This window comes from Rhinolophus hipposideros (genome assembly GCF_964194185.1).
Source record: "Rhinolophus hipposideros genome assembly, chromosome: 25".
Taxonomy (NCBI): domain Eukaryota; kingdom Metazoa; phylum Chordata; class Mammalia; order Chiroptera; family Rhinolophidae; genus Rhinolophus; species Rhinolophus hipposideros.
In genome coordinates, this window is record NC_138071.1 from 25,375,792 (window position 1) to 25,391,533 (window position 15,742).

General features: G+C 37.9%; 1 protein-coding gene across 1 annotated transcript in view; it reads left to right on the forward strand.

Annotated features, from left to right (window-relative positions):
• The window catches only part of CNTNAP2 (contactin associated protein 2), a 1,518,236-nt gene that overhangs the window by 1,013,806 nt on the left and 488,688 nt on the right, over positions 1-15,742 (forward strand). Inside the window, exon 13 of the mRNA XM_081038748.1 lies at positions 3,896-4,096. Coding sequence (XP_080894874.1) covers positions 3,896-4,096 — 201 coding nt within the window. The remainder of the gene's footprint in view (positions 1-3,895; positions 4,097-15,742) is intronic.

Below are 15,742 nucleotides of genomic sequence, written 5' to 3' on the forward strand. Positions count from 1 at the left end.
GCAGAAATTTCGAATTTGGCATACACGGTAGTTTCTATTTGCATTACAAATGTATCTGATAATGCATATTATGTAAACATGGAATGTGGGAATAACATTCTTAATGTTCTGACTATGAGACTAGCAAAAAGAAATCTATATATCTATACAGCATGCCACTTTCTTTCTTTTAGATGCCAGATACCTGCAAAATTTGTTAGTATCTGTTTGTCATTTAAGATTTAATGTCTCGAAAGGAGCCATTGCAATGTATAATATGCAAGCATTAAAAAATAATTTGCAGAATACATCAACATAACACTTGTGCTATTCCATCAAAATAGAGCTTGCATATTACTTTGTATAATTCCATGACACTGTAAAAAGTTTTAAATATTTATAAAGTTATACAGACGGTGCCAAAAAAGTATACACATTGCAAGAAAGGAAAACTGTGTTAAAACTGTAATAATCAATATATACTGATAACAAACATGAATACAAGTCATGTTTGACTTCTGCAGTTACAAGAGGTGCTCAGAGTGGCGAGTCCAGACACTTCTGATTACGGCGAACTACTGCTTGAGCAACGTTGACCAAAGTGTCCACTTGTATACATTTTGTTTGGCACCCCAACTATATATACATTCTTTTCTCATACCTTTCTGAAATATAATTTTATTGAAGCAAAGAATAGATGTCAAAGAATAAGTTAAAGCATAAGTTAAAGCAAAGAATAGATGTCAAAGAATAAGTTAAAGAATAAGTTAAAGCTACTTTAACTTGCTCCAACCCTTCCAATGTCAACGGCTTTCCATCTTATTTGAGGTTACAGCCTGCCTTCCCCATTACATCTCTGACCTCAACTTCTGCTATCTAGCCTCCTCTTCTTTACTTGCCTCCTCTTACCTGGAGAGCGCCAGAAATACTCCAGAGTTAGAACATGTGCCTTTGTATTCCCTCTGTCTGGAACACTTTTTCCCATTTACCTGGTTTGCTGGATAATGACCTTATTTATTCAAATGTCACTTTCTCTGTGATGGCTGTTAGAGTTCCCTTTGTTTAAAAATGCAACCCATACATACATTGTATTCTTTTTTTTTCCCTGATTTATATTATTTTCCCCACTAGGATGTAAGAATGTAAGCTGCAAACATTTACGAATGCTTTTTTCTCTGTGCTTTTCCTAATGTCTAGACCCATATCTGTCATACAGTAGGGACTCACTAATATTTGCTGAATGAGTGGGCTATAAAACAAATACAGATCACCCTTGAACACATGGGTTTGAACTATGCAGGTCCATTTATACATGGAATTTTTTTCAATAAGTACTGTAAATGTATTTTCTCTTCCTTATGATTTTCTTTTCTCTATCTTACTTTAGTATAAGAATACAGCATATAATGCATATACGAAATATGTGTTAATTGATGTTTATGGTTTTATGGTACCGGTAAGGCTTCTGGTCAATAGTAATCTACTATGTTTCCCCGAAAATAAGACCGGGTCTTATATGAATTTTTGCTCCAAAAGACGCATTAGGACTTATGTTCAGGGGATGTCCTCCTGAAAAATCATGCTAGGGCTTATTTTCTGGTTATGTCTTATTTTCGGGGAAACACAGTATTAGTAGTTAAGTGTTGGGGAGTCAAATGTTCCACACAGATTTTCGATTGTACGTGGGGTTGACCCCCCTAACCCTCATGCTGTCCAAGGCGAACTGTGTAAAGACGATAGCTCAGGGGTTTGATACTGAAATGTGTGTGGTGAGATGGTTGGAGGTAAAGTTTAGGGCCAAGAAGTCGTCACTAGGACCAAAATGTTAGAGATTCATCAATTTGATTAATGTGTTTAAAGTTACTGACAGACTATAAATGGATAACCATTTTGTTTACTTACTTTATTTATGTTTGCCTCCATGAGCGTTCTTTTGTGTATAAAGGGTCTTATGAGCCTTTAAGAAAGGGTCAGGTTGGAATGCTGTTCCATCATGAGTTACAGAGAGCAAGTTCTGGCATATTGCTACAGGACAAGGTTACTGGTAAGGATTTAAAAAGAAAGGAAGGAAGGAAGGAGAGAGGGAGAGAGAGAGAGAGAGAGAGAGAGAGAGAGAGAGAGAGAGAGAGAGAGAGAAAGAGAGAGAGAGAGAGAAAGAGAAAGAGGTGTCAAACATTTGAGAGTTCTACACCAGAGGCTGGTTGTAACAGAAAAGAGATAAAATTCACCGAATTTAATTAATGGATCTTTAATTAGGTGAAGGTATATCTGCAGGTCTGGATATACATGACAAATCCGTTTGTTGTCAGAATTGTGTAAGACAGTGACAGAATTACTAAAGTACATTGCTGCTTCTTTGCTGGGTCAGAGGTACTAAAGAAAGGCTGTTCTGGTCAGGCCGAAGGTCAAACTAGAAAAATAATTGTCCTGGAGAAAATTAGCAGCGTGACACCATAACTGAACTTGTTTTAACCAATTGAAAAACATACTGGAAAGCACTCTGTTACAGACTCATGTTATGGATAAAGGGAAATCATTGCTTACAGGAGTGAAGGGTCCGGAGTCTGTCGGGATAGTCATGACAGAGCCAGACAGTGAACTGAAGTGGTTTCCAGAAGTTCCTAGACCATGTGTTTGCATTCTGTTTATCTTTTGTTCATTCTTTTAGTCAACCAATACTTTTGAAGACTGATTATGTGCCAAGCACTGTTCCAAACACGGTGCATACAGCATTGAAAACAATCCCTGCATTCTAATTAAAGTATGCACTAAGATGGAGATACGTGCTCTGGAGAAAAACAGAGCAGGATCAGGAGATAGAAAGCAGCCATGTGTGTGCTCGCGCATGCAGGGTTAGGTGGGACTCAGCAAAGAAGTTGGCATTGGCACAAAGCCTGGAGGAGGAGAAGGCCTGGGCGGTGAGAGCATCTGAGGAAAGATGGCTCCAGACAGAGAAAAGAGCAAGTGCCAGGGCTCCGAGGAGAAACCCGCTGACAGGTTTGAGGAAGGCACAGAGGTCAGCATGGCCAGAACCAAATGAGCCTGGAGGAGCGTAGCTGGGCGAGAGGGAACAGCAGCACAGAGGGGGTCACTCATGGAGCCCTCAGATGTTTGAAAAACTAGACTTTTACTCTGACCAAGACTGGTGCCACGTGAAGGCTTTGAGCAGAGTGTCAGATTCATGGCTACATCGTGAGGCTTCCGCTTCAGGTTTTATTAGGTTGGTGCAAAAGTCATTGCGGTTTTTGCAGTTATTTTGAACCTTTTAAACCGTGATTACTTTTGCACCGACCTAATAATGTAACCACATCAATCTTACAGCCACTTCTCATGTCACACACTGGAATTGTCAGGGGCCAGAACACCAAGGTAATTCCTCACGGGCATCACGTCACAGGTGGGGAGAATCTCAGTCACAGAACAAGAGCCCACTGTCTAATTTTCCCCGAAAGGTCAGGTTGAAAAGCACGTTTGTTGACAAGATGAGGACACATATTGTGAATAGAGCAAACAGCATATACAGAGACCCAGAGGCCAGAGAGGGCAACATGCAACCAGGAAGGAGCTGGTACCATTCTCACAGAGGAGTGATGAGTCCCAGTCAGGGGCATTCGGAACACACTGGGCCTCACACTCTATGCTGGGGACATGAGAGCCTCACCCAGGGACACAGGCTATGGGTTGTCGTTTTCAGGAGCTATCTTTTGTTTTTAATAAAATTACTTTTCTTCTTTGTAAGTGGAACTCAGATGTGAGACAACGGTAGCGGTTACTTGAAGAAGGACCATCCTTCCTTCTGTTCTCCATCAGCGCAGGGAAAAAACACCAGGGAAAGTGTAGCTCAATTACTTGTGTGACATTTGCAGAAGCATGTGCATGCTAACGACCCATTGCCGTGGCATTCTGCTCCCCACAGAGGACAAAGTGTGGACCATCGTGTCTCACGACCTGCAGATGCAGACGACCGTGGTGGGCTACAGCCCGGAGAAGTACTCAGTGACACAGCTCCTGTACAGCGCCTCCATGGAGCAGATCAGCGCCATCACCAGCAGCGCCGAGTACTGTGAGCAGTACGTCTCCTACTTCTGCAAGATGTCCAGGCTGCTGAACACCCCAGGTAGGCTGAGCACGGGATGTTACTGCTAATTACTGTCTCAGCGGGCGCTGGGAATTACCTGGGCAATCCGGGAGGTGGGGCGTGTGATCTCAGAGGCCAGTCTGGGAAGAGCAGGCAGCCATGAAGAAGTCAAATTGGTTTGTTTCCTGGGGAATGACATGAAGCAAGTATGATTTTTTTGAAACAAACATTCCATTGTTTTAAATTTACAGATTTTCAATGTATGTGCCTATGTGTGTTTGTCAGAGCGTGTCTGGTGCTTAATTCTCAGTAGTTGCTGTGGGTAAAAGTTTACCAGATCTCCTTGTGAACTTTCGAGTCATTTCCTTTGAGTTCTTTAGTTGTCTTTACTGTGAAGATGAAAGCCTTCTACACAGGTAAGCAGCACACAGAATCACGATAGAATTTAGAGCTTTTTGTTGTCTGTAGTCATTGAACAGTATTGCTTTGTCTCAGGGAGTCAGATCCAATTGATTTTCACAATGGTTTACGTTTAGCGGTGCTATCAAAAGTACTGGAAATATGTTGACCTCAAAACCCATCCGCTCTGGGCTTCTTGGCAGTAAATTCAACATGTCCACAGAAACTCAGTGTCCCAGTCTGTGGCATAACAGTGGGAATACAGGATGTGCTTTGCATCAGAAAAACACAGAGTCACTCTTTTCAGCCTCGCCACCCTCAGGTGTGTGACTTTGGGGGAGTTCACTGAACTCACGTCTCAGTATCCAGTATGTTTTTCCATCAGATGGGAATCGTCATGCCTCTGTCAGGGTGACAGTGAGAATTTCATGAGGTAATATGCTATGTGCTTATTATAGGGTTTGATGCACTTAAGCACTTAATAAATAGTAAGTAGTGTATTGATTACTTTTTAATATTCAGTACCTTGGGAACAGGTGTTGTCATGTCAGAGGCCAGTTTTGGTCTGTTCAGTGCCCACACAGTGTAGTGCTGGAACCAGCGTCGTAGGGAGCAGCGTACAGAGAACAGTAACAAGCTAAACGGTACACCAACATGGCAAAAACTTGAGTGTTTTTTATATACAAAGCCTTGTGTTAAAATTACAGATAAGTGTGACCTTTGCTGTGGCCGTTAAAAAGTACAATGTGACTTTCAAATGAGTGGAACGTCCAGTTTGGACACGAGGGGAGATAGGTAGGAAATAAGCACTTTGCCTTTGGTGCTTCCCGTCTGGTAGTTCATTCCTCTCTTCCCTCATCGAGACCCTCTGTCCTTCCCCAAGTCCCTTTAACCCTCCTTTTCAAAACACCGGATGTCCAGAAGGTCAGGAAAAACAGGATAAATTTGTTTTTAAACAATACATCAGTTACCTTTTCTAATAATAAGCTAAACACACTTCAACCTGCAAACACCTTTTGGGGGGTAGAACTACTGATTTGACGTTAAGAGTGAATTGCTAATCTGGACAATAAACAGTGTCTTGTGTTTGCAAACATTCAGACAGTGCATCCCCAGGCATTTGCAGGTTATTAGTATACTTAATAAATGTACTTTGACAACCAGTGAATGCATCATACACTACTTGCCTTTTCGGAAAACCTGTACGTATCTGATGTTCACTCACATACCATTGGTACCGCATAAATGTTTGCCGATTGGAATGAAATGAACAATGCACAGCTCTAAACATTACCTCATCCAGCCTCCAGGCAGTGGTTTTTAAGCAAATGCGCACATCAGAATTTGCAGGTTACTTGTCCAAGTGTTGATTTTCCCATAACTCGGATTTGCTAGAACTTGCTTGAGGTCCGTGGATGTTTGCTTTTAACAGACATCCCTAGGTAATTCTGTGACCCACACATCAGGAAATACCCCCTATAATTTATGACATGAAGGTTTCTCCTGTCAGACTTGAAGGTGTCAGCCCTCCCTCCACATAGGAGAAGACAAAAGGGAATGTTAGAATGTGTTTGACCAGTTGAAATAAAATGGCACACATAGTTAACTGCTCCTTCAGCTGAAATAAATTGGCGTAATATTTTTTTTAAATCTTTTTTCATAGATCAGTCTCTAAATATTGTGAAGTGTATTCTTCTGAGCCATTTTTCACGCTCCCAATTTCTACTTTCCAGGCTGTAGAGCAGCTGAGGCAAGGAGTGGTTGATAAAACAAGTTTTCTTGTATTATTGTGTTTGGTATATGTCCAAATAAGAAAGAACACAATTTAATAAAACTCTTTAATTTGCTGTTTTAAGGAGCTAATGCTGCTATACTTGTGTTTTCTTTTCTCCTTCCTGGTAACATTCAATTTTAAATATCCATTTACTCATTCTTAACTAAGACTGAATTATATTGGAACTTCTGCAGTCATACTTGTGACATCTGTTGGAATACAAAGTATATTCATTATAGCCAAGGCAATTAAAATGAATATCAAATGAGTTTGTAATAGCTATGCACTTAAAATGTTATTCTTCACTTTAAGAGTCTTACCCAAAAGAGTTCATTTGGGGCTCCATAATTTCTAATGATAGTTATTATAAAGAGTTGATTTTGTACGCATATGGAATTCATTTTTATTTTGATAAATGTACCATACCATTACCTAACAAATGTAGAACTACTCATTATTGGTTTCTCACAACTTTTACAAGCATAGTAATATATGACTCTCAATGTTACCTCTTTTTTCATTACACAAAATTTGAAAATGGAATCAATTTTAAAGCAATGATTTTGCCATTCTTTACAGTCATAGCTGTTCTCGCAATGTAACTATTAATTCAAGTTGTCCTAAACCAACTTTAAAAAAAGACCTAGGAACGAAACAAAGTTATTTTATCCCGTAGGAGAGCCTGTTCAGAATGAGGCATACCATTTGGGGAATGAAGAAATTAATTTTACCCAAACAGAGAAAACGATTAAGGGCTATTCAAAACTTAAAAGAATATATTAGTATTTTATATTTATACCCCCAGAACTGCAAATGTAATAATATCTGAACTGATAAAAGGCAGAAATCATTGAGCAATGAAATCTATTTCTGAAATACATACCTAGAAATTGGTAAATTCGACGCAAAAGAGAAAGTTTAATTAGATCCCATGTGAGTAAAGTGTTCAGGACAATCCTAAGACTGTTAGATGGACACAGTGTGTCTCTCTACCTGTAGCCTGCTTTGAAAATGCTTATTTGTATATCTTAGATGCACTGTAGTCAGGTATTTATTTTACAGATCATTATACTTTCTAATTAAGAATATTCTGAAGTAGTTGTTCCCTACATAAAGATTTTTTTTACTGTAGAGGTATAAAATTGATATTTTCCATTTTCTGACTGTATTTAGTGTTGTTTTAATTGTTTTCCAGTGTTTTGTTTCTTTTAATTCTTCAATGTAGTCTAGTTCTCATAAGCCATAGTTTTATTGCTTCTTTTGTTGAAAGAAGCAATATAAATTATCCATCCTTTTGGGTAGTTTACTGTTAGGTTTTGTATCTATTGAAAAGAGTTATGTTCACAATTTTTGCCTGTAAAGTAGGCTGTGTAAAATTCAATATATTTTCATGATACTAAGCTATGATTTAGTAGCATCCAAAAGACAAGAAAACATGACTCTGGCATTGTAACTTATAACCTGTTTTTAGAAAAAAAAATTCTAAACTTTGGTGAAGTAAATTTTCTAAGTTTGTACTATACATTGCAAGAAATCATGATGTTTAACTTTTGAAACAACATAGATAAAAATATGGCCCAGCTGTAATTAAAGATTAGAGTTTTCAGTAAATGAGATTTATGGTGATTAGTCAGTAAATTAATCAAAAGATGAATTATTTATCTAGTTATTGTGTTAAATAATGGCACTAAAATTGGAGGATACAATTAAGTGGAATAAGCAAGGAAGATGATGATAACTAAAATGTAAAATTAGAAAATTAAATTCCCCACTCAGGCAACTAGACTCTTCACAGAGGACATGGTACTTAGAAGGCACAAAATAGTCCCAAGGAGAATAGTTAGAGGCTATTTAGCAATACAGATAGGAGTCAATTAAAGTCTCAACTGGAATAATGGGTGAGATAATCAACCTACAAATAATAATCATTTCTTGTATATCAGAAATTATGATATATAAACTGAGATGTGAAGGATTCATGCAAGTTAGCTAAGAAAAAAAATGGCAGTATGAATTCTTGGTTGAAGATGTCAGAACGTGCAGTGATGGTAAAATGGACATCTAGGAACACAGTACTTGGAAGGAACTGGAGAAGTCAGAATGGCTGGAGGAGAGAACTTGCGGGAGAGAGAGAAAGGAAAGGAGACTGAGGAATTCAATCCAGAGACTCTGCATGATGTTAAAGATTTCACTGGAAGGGTGAGGGAATGGTTCTAAGTGGAGGGAGGCAGAGATCTGGCTATGAGGTAGAGAACAGAATGGATGAAGAGCAGAGCTTGTATCAAGAGACCATCCGGCACAATGTCTCAGGAGTGCAGATGAGCTTGGATGACTGGAAGGTTCACTGGGAATTAAGAGGAAAGATTCCTTCTTTTTTTTAAAGTTCAGATATAGACTCAACAGGATTCATGATTGTTTGTATGTGGAATTACTTTAAAGAAGGGAAAAATGCAATCTTCCCATGTACCATGGAATAGAGATAAAGTGGATGAATGTGAACAGTTAGAATGCCTCCATTGGATGTTCATGGGAGGAGCAAAACAAAAACACAGAAGGAAAGAACACATTAATTTATAAAAGTGATTGAAGGAGTTGGCTTAAGGGACTCAAGTAATGATCAGAGCCCTAGGAAGAGAATCAAATTTGGAAAGCCTTGTAATGAATGGGGAAGCTAAGGGAAATGAGTGTTTAACAATAAACAAACAAGTAAAAATGTAAACAAAAAAAAAGAAAGAAAGAAAACTAAGATGTGATCCATGGTGAGACGTCCTAGAAAAGAAGTGAGGCTCTATTCTCGGCTGATGGGAGGCTCCTGTGTGAGGTCTGGTGGTTGGAGCCACTGAAGAATTAATGGGAAAAGGAAACAGTAACTGAAGTTTTCAAAAACATCGATGCTAGAGATGGCTAAAGTTAGAATTGCTGCTTAATCCCAAGGTAGAGTCAAAGCAAGGTTCTGGTAATTTTTGATATTTTTACAGATGAGGAAGTTATGAGTAAATTTACAAATGGAGGAGGCAGTGGAAAGGATGAGGTTAAAGGTATAAAATAGAAAAGCAATATAATAGGGCCCAGGAGAGAAAAGAGTGTGGAATTTGTCTTGGTACAACACACAAAAAAACAAACAAAAAACTGAACACCTGTTCTTCTGAGAAGGGAGAAAAGGTAGACATTTACATTAAATTTTATTGACCAATACTGTTCTTGACATTTTATCTCATTTAACTCCCAAAGTTATGCAAAGAAGATTTTATTATCTCCATTTTGCAAAATAGGTCTCAGAACGGCAAATAAACTCTGTGAAGGTCATTATTGCTGGAAGTGGGAAAGCTGGGGTTCAAATGCAAATCTATCTTATTACCTTGTTTCCCCGAAAATAAGAACTACCCAGACAATCAGCTGTAATGCATCTTTTGGAGTAAAAATTAATATAAGACCGGGTATTATACGTTATATTATATTATGTTTTAAAGACCCAGTCTATAGTAAAATAAGACCGGGTCTATTAATTTTTGCTCCAAAAGACGCATCAGAACTGATTGTCCGGCTAGGTCTTATTTTCGAGGAAACACGGTATAAACCATTTCCACACACTGAAAAAACTGAGCTCATAGAGAGGTCAGTGCCCTGTGACCCGAGTCAGGTTACAACTGACCCCAGCAGGGTCTGTCCCCACCCCATGTCTTCAACCGCTGTGGCAAACATTTTCCCTCTTGTCGTTTACTTTTTCTGTCTATGATTAGAAATGTTATTTGCCAAGTGACTCATGATCAAGTCCAGTATTTCCGAATAGTAAATTAATCTTAAGGTAAAATTTATTGAGCAAAGCTTGACTTACTTCTACTAAAAGGATACTTAACATTTCATGTTGCCAACTTTTTGAGCTTTTGGGTGAGACTTTGAAAAATATTGACCTTCTATAATTTGCTGAAGACTCTTTTTTATTTCTGCCATTTTATTTTGTGAGTACCCATGTGTATCGCTTAGTTTTTATGATTAAAATAGGATTGAATGGAAACTTTGAAGTGATTCTATATCACAGTAGCATTTGGAAATTGTCTTCTCATGCACTTAAATCAGAAATATTCTTGTCTGTATATTATCTTTCAAATTATCCATTTTAATGACATCATAAAATGAGAGACACCTAATTGATGAGATTTTGTAAATTATGTTCAAATATACTTCTCCTAACCAGGACACTGAAAAAAAGAATCAAAGTTTTACTATAAAAATCACTTGGAAATATCTAGAGTAATTCTTTTTTTTTATTATTAAATTTATTGGGGTGACAATTGTTAGTAAATTTACATAGATTTCAGGTGTACAATTCTGTATTACATCGTCTATAAATCCCATTGTGTGTTCACCACCCAGAGTCAGTTCTCCTTCCATCACCATATATTTGATCCCCTTTACCCTCATCACCCACCCCCCACCCCCTTACCCTCTGGTAACCACTAAATTATTGTCTGTGTCTATGAGTTTTTCTTTCTCATTTGTTTCTCTTGTTCTTTTTGGTTTATATACCACATATCAGTGAAATCATAGGGTTCTCTGCTTTGTCTGTCTGACTTATTTCACTTAGCATTATACTCTCAAGATCCATCCATGTTGTCACAAATGCTCCTATATCATCTTTCCTTAACGCGGAATAGTATTCCATTGTGTATATATACCACAACTTCTTTATCCATTCATCTATTGAAGGACATTTTGGTTGTTTCCATGTCTTGGCCACCGTAAACAAAGCTGCAATGAACATTGGAGTACACGTGTCTCTAGAGTAATTCTTAAGAATGGTTGAGTTATTCATTCAGCAAACATTTCTTGAATACAAAAAACTCTGCTAGGAGAATACAAGGAAGGCAAACATAATACTTTGTATGAGGCATTTGCCTTAAAAAATAGACGGAGCTTTTGATGATAGAAATAGTTGTTTGTATGTGACCTTTATAAAAACTGAAGAGACTTTACTCATACATCTTGGGTAAAAGATTGACTAAATCTAGAATTCATAGTGATTTCTAAAATTTTGGCATGTGTATTTTGCATCACATCTTCCCTCCTCCCTTGTTTGCAAAGGTTACACCTGGAAGGAAGATCAAGAGTTATTTGGGGAAGGTCAGAAGTGAGAGGAGAGAGGGGTTGAGATCTCTGTTGGCTACCATTTTAGTCTAGATTCAACCAGAGAAACAGAACCAGTAAAAGATAGATAGATATATTTTGCAATTGGTTACACAGAATTTGTTTACACAATAGTGAGTCGTGGCGAGGCAGGTTCAAAATCAGGGCACAATGTCAGGAAAGGCAGCCTGGAGCTCTCATGAAGGAGCTGAGCCACTGTCCACAGATGCGATTTCTTCAAGAATGCCTCGGCTTTATCCTAAGGCCATTGGACTGATTGAATCAAGCCCGTCCTGATTATCTGGCACAGTTACTTCAAGTCAATTGATATGGACTTTAATTCACCTACAGAATACCTACACAGCAACACCTAGGTGAGCATTCCGATGAGTGACTGGGCACTGCGGCCTTGCTAGGTTAACACATAAAACTGACCACACAGCCAGCGGGGATCATTTTTTTAATAAACAACTGAGAAATCCTAGAGTAGCGATGATTTATCCCCTCAACTATGCAACGTGTACTTCTGTGTCCGCAGAGACAGGTGAGCTCGACCAGTTAGAGGTGTTGAGGGACCTTTCATTCTCATATCTCTTCATGTCTCCTCAGACCTTCATGTCTGAGGGTACATTTGAGCCTGGTGTCAAGTTGCCAAGTAAAATATCATTTTATATGTGGTTTTACCAGTGGCAATTTGACTGAATCACGTAGATCAAGTTGACTGAGGAAGATAAGTCAAAGACAAAGATTTTTCTTTTCTCTGTGTTGTTTAAAAACATAAAAAAAAAAAAAAACTGCAGACACCTTTATTCCACATTTTAACCAAGATGGCATGTGCCCACCAGGAATATGGCATTATTTATTAACTCAGTATTCACTCAGAGCTGTGCCCAAAGGGAGGCTTCTCCATGGAGCCAAAGAAGCACATCCTATATGCGTAACCTTGGGAAAGCTGCAGGAGAGTTCTATCGCCCCATCAACATTATTTTTTGCAATGTTTCTTTCTTTTTAAATATTTATAATTGAATCAAATCCCATTGGCATGTGAAGTACAGGTAATGTTAAGAAGCTCAGAGAAATAAAGTTAAAATGACTCATGTTTATACAATTGCATATGAATGGAATAATATATAAGTTTTATTTTGAAGACTATATGTTTTCCAAGTTATTTTTCCATCAGTGAATAATCACATTTCTCTAAAATACGAGGTCACCCAAATGACAACTGGATTCTGTTACCCTGTAGTGTTTGCCTACAATTTACCAGAACCAGCTTCTGGGGAGATTTTATGATGTGGCAAAGTGTCAGTTGACTGAAAATGCCACAGACAGTTTGACCTTTACCCCATATCTGAAATTCTCTGAAAGAAAATGATGACTTGTTTTTCCTTGGTATTGGATCTGGAATTCAGGCTAAATGTATTGTCATCTATACAGTTGGATAAATGATAGTTTAAAATAATTATTCCCAAATTAGATTGTGATATAAATGAAGGAAGGGGAAGTGCCATTAGTAGTGAGTGCTTAACACAGGCATTTACATGTATTACTCATTCAGGCCACCCCCAAAACATTGTACGTTCCACATCACTGTTTCCCTTTTATACCTGAAGAAACTTAACTTCAGAAGGGTTAATTAAGTCACCTAATGCAATGTTGGGAGACCAAACCAAGATTAGAATCTAGGCTTATGTCTCTACACCCCATGTATTTTCTACTAAAATGTTAAAAAAGAAAAAAAAGGAAGAAAGTGAGGGAGGGAGGAGGGGAGGTGAAGGGAGAAGGAAAGAGAGAAAATGGGGCCACCTAATAAGCCGGTCAATTGGGAAATTTTGAATTTAGAACTGTGGCATTAGTTTGTACTTTCAGCATAATTAAAAGTGAAGGCTGAAGCTGTTTTGTTAAGCAGTAGGCCAACAGAGACTTTTATAAAAGCTGCAAAAACTTCATTTTGAAACCCTACCTTTTTCTTTTCTTCAATATTCCTGATTTAGCCCTGACAGGTATATTAAAAAATGTGGTTTAGATGACAATATTTTTGGAACCATATTGAAAAACATTTGATGTGAAAGAAATAAAAAACATGCTTTTCTTTCTACAGAGCACTCGACATTCGTGCTTTTAATATCAAGGTATTTCAAATAGAGCAACTGAATTGTATATTGATGAAAGAAAAGAATGTTACAAAAGGTTATACCCTTCTTCTCAGACGTAAGATACGAAACAAAATGTTGATGTCTTCTTTTTTTTTTCCTTTATTTGATCTTTTCAGAAGAAACTCGCATGCCTAAGCCTCACACATGCAATAAGCCCAATGTTGCATTCTTACCTTTTCAATTTGCTGTGGACAGTTTATTCTGAGATCCTATTAAAATGCGGAAGGACAGAGATGGCCCGTCTGTCAGTGGGTGGTCAGCACCTGAAGGACACGTGCTGGGACACTGGTATCTGTAGAGATTGATTCACTTGGGGCAGAGAATTGTTTTCTGTTGGAAAAAATAACATAAAATCACTTTCAGTTTGCTCCTGTAAGTGGGAGGAAGAGAGGACACTGCATAACATGACAGGAGGGAGGAGACTTAGGTTGCAGGCTAGGGGTGGGGTGAGGGGAAGGGTCCTGGGCTGGAGGACAAGGCCAGAGGGAACAGGGGGAAATGACTGGAAGAGACAGGCCCGCTCTGCAGCACTGTCCAGCCAGACTGTTGAGTATATCTAGTATTTCATGATTTTTATAAACTCATATCAATCTAGCTAGCCCAAATGTTAACATCAATGGATCTTTCTTCTTAGGAGGCAGCCATGTGAAGGTCTCTAAAAACCAAAAACTTTTATTTTGTTTTATCTCAAAACATCAAAATGGTCAGGTGATCAAAGCAACAAAATTAGGAGAACCAATATTAAGAAATGTTCAAGTCTACTAAATGAATCTTAACCCATAATCATGGCCAGACAGAGGTTTTAGCTCTTGTAACCGCAATTTCGAGTTTGCATAAAGAGAACTGGTAGAATAACTCATAAGATTTTAATGTAAAAATAGGAAGTATTAATGGAATAATGTTGACCAAAGCAGAAGTGTGCACGTCCCACATGAACAATCATTGTACATACATCTCACAGACTTTCACAAATGACTTGAATTTTGGAATCACCAGATACATATTATCCACACTAGTAAAAGGCAGCAAAAGGTGACAATATAGTAGGTCGTTTTAAAAATGAATATTTGGCTTGCAGTGTTTTAAAATAACTTTTTAGATAGGAGTGTAACCAATATCTACAAATGCATTCTTTTTTGTTTATTTGTTTTGTTTTTAGTTTTGATTTTGGTGTTGTTTCTTTTATTTATGTTTTATCTTTTTTTTAAGTTAAAGTTTATTGGGGTGACAATTGTTTGTAAAGTTACATAGATTTCAGGTGTACAATTCTGTATTATATCATCTATAAATCACATTGTGTGTTCGCTAGCCAGAGTCAGTTCTTCTTCTATCACCATATATTTAATCCCCTTTACCCTCATCTACCACCCTCCTCCCCCCTTACCCTCTGGTAACCACTAAACTGCTGTCTGTATCTATGAGTATTTGTTTGTCTTGTTCTTTTGTTGTTTTCGGTTTATATACCACATATCAGTGAAATCATATGGTTCTCTACTTTTTCTGTCTGACTTATTTCACTTAGCATTATAATCTCAAGATCCATCCATGTTGTCACAAATGCTCCTATATCATTTTTCTTTAACGCCAAATAGTATTCCATGGTGTATATATACCACAACTTCTTTATCCATTCATCTATTGAAGGACATTTTGGTTGTTTCCATGTCTTGGCCACCGTAAACAAAGCTGCAATGAACATTGGAGCACACATGTCTTTATGGATAAATGTTTTCAGATTTTTAGGGTAGATACCCAGGAGAGGGATTGCTGGGTCATATGGTAATTCTATTTGTAATTTTTTGAGAAACTGCCACACTGCCTTTCATAGTGGCTGCACCAGTCTGCATTCCCACCAACAGTGTATGAGGGTTCCTTTTTCTCCACAGCCTCTCCAACACTTGTTACTATTTGTCTTGTTGATGATAGCCATTCTGACTGGGGTGAGGTGATATCTCATTGTGGTTTTTATTTGCATTTCTCTGATGGTTAGTGATGCTGAGCATTTTTTCATATGTCTATTTGCCATTTGTATGTCCTCTTTGGAGAAATGTCTCTTCAGGTCCTCTGCCCATTTTCCAATTGGGTTGTTAGTTTTTTTGTTGTTGAGTTGCATGAGTTCCTTGTATATTTTGGATATTAGCCCCTTATCTGAGGCACTGTTTGCAAAAATCTTCTCCCATTCAGTTGGTTGCCTCTTTATTTTGTCAATAGTTTCTTTTGTTGTGCAGCAGC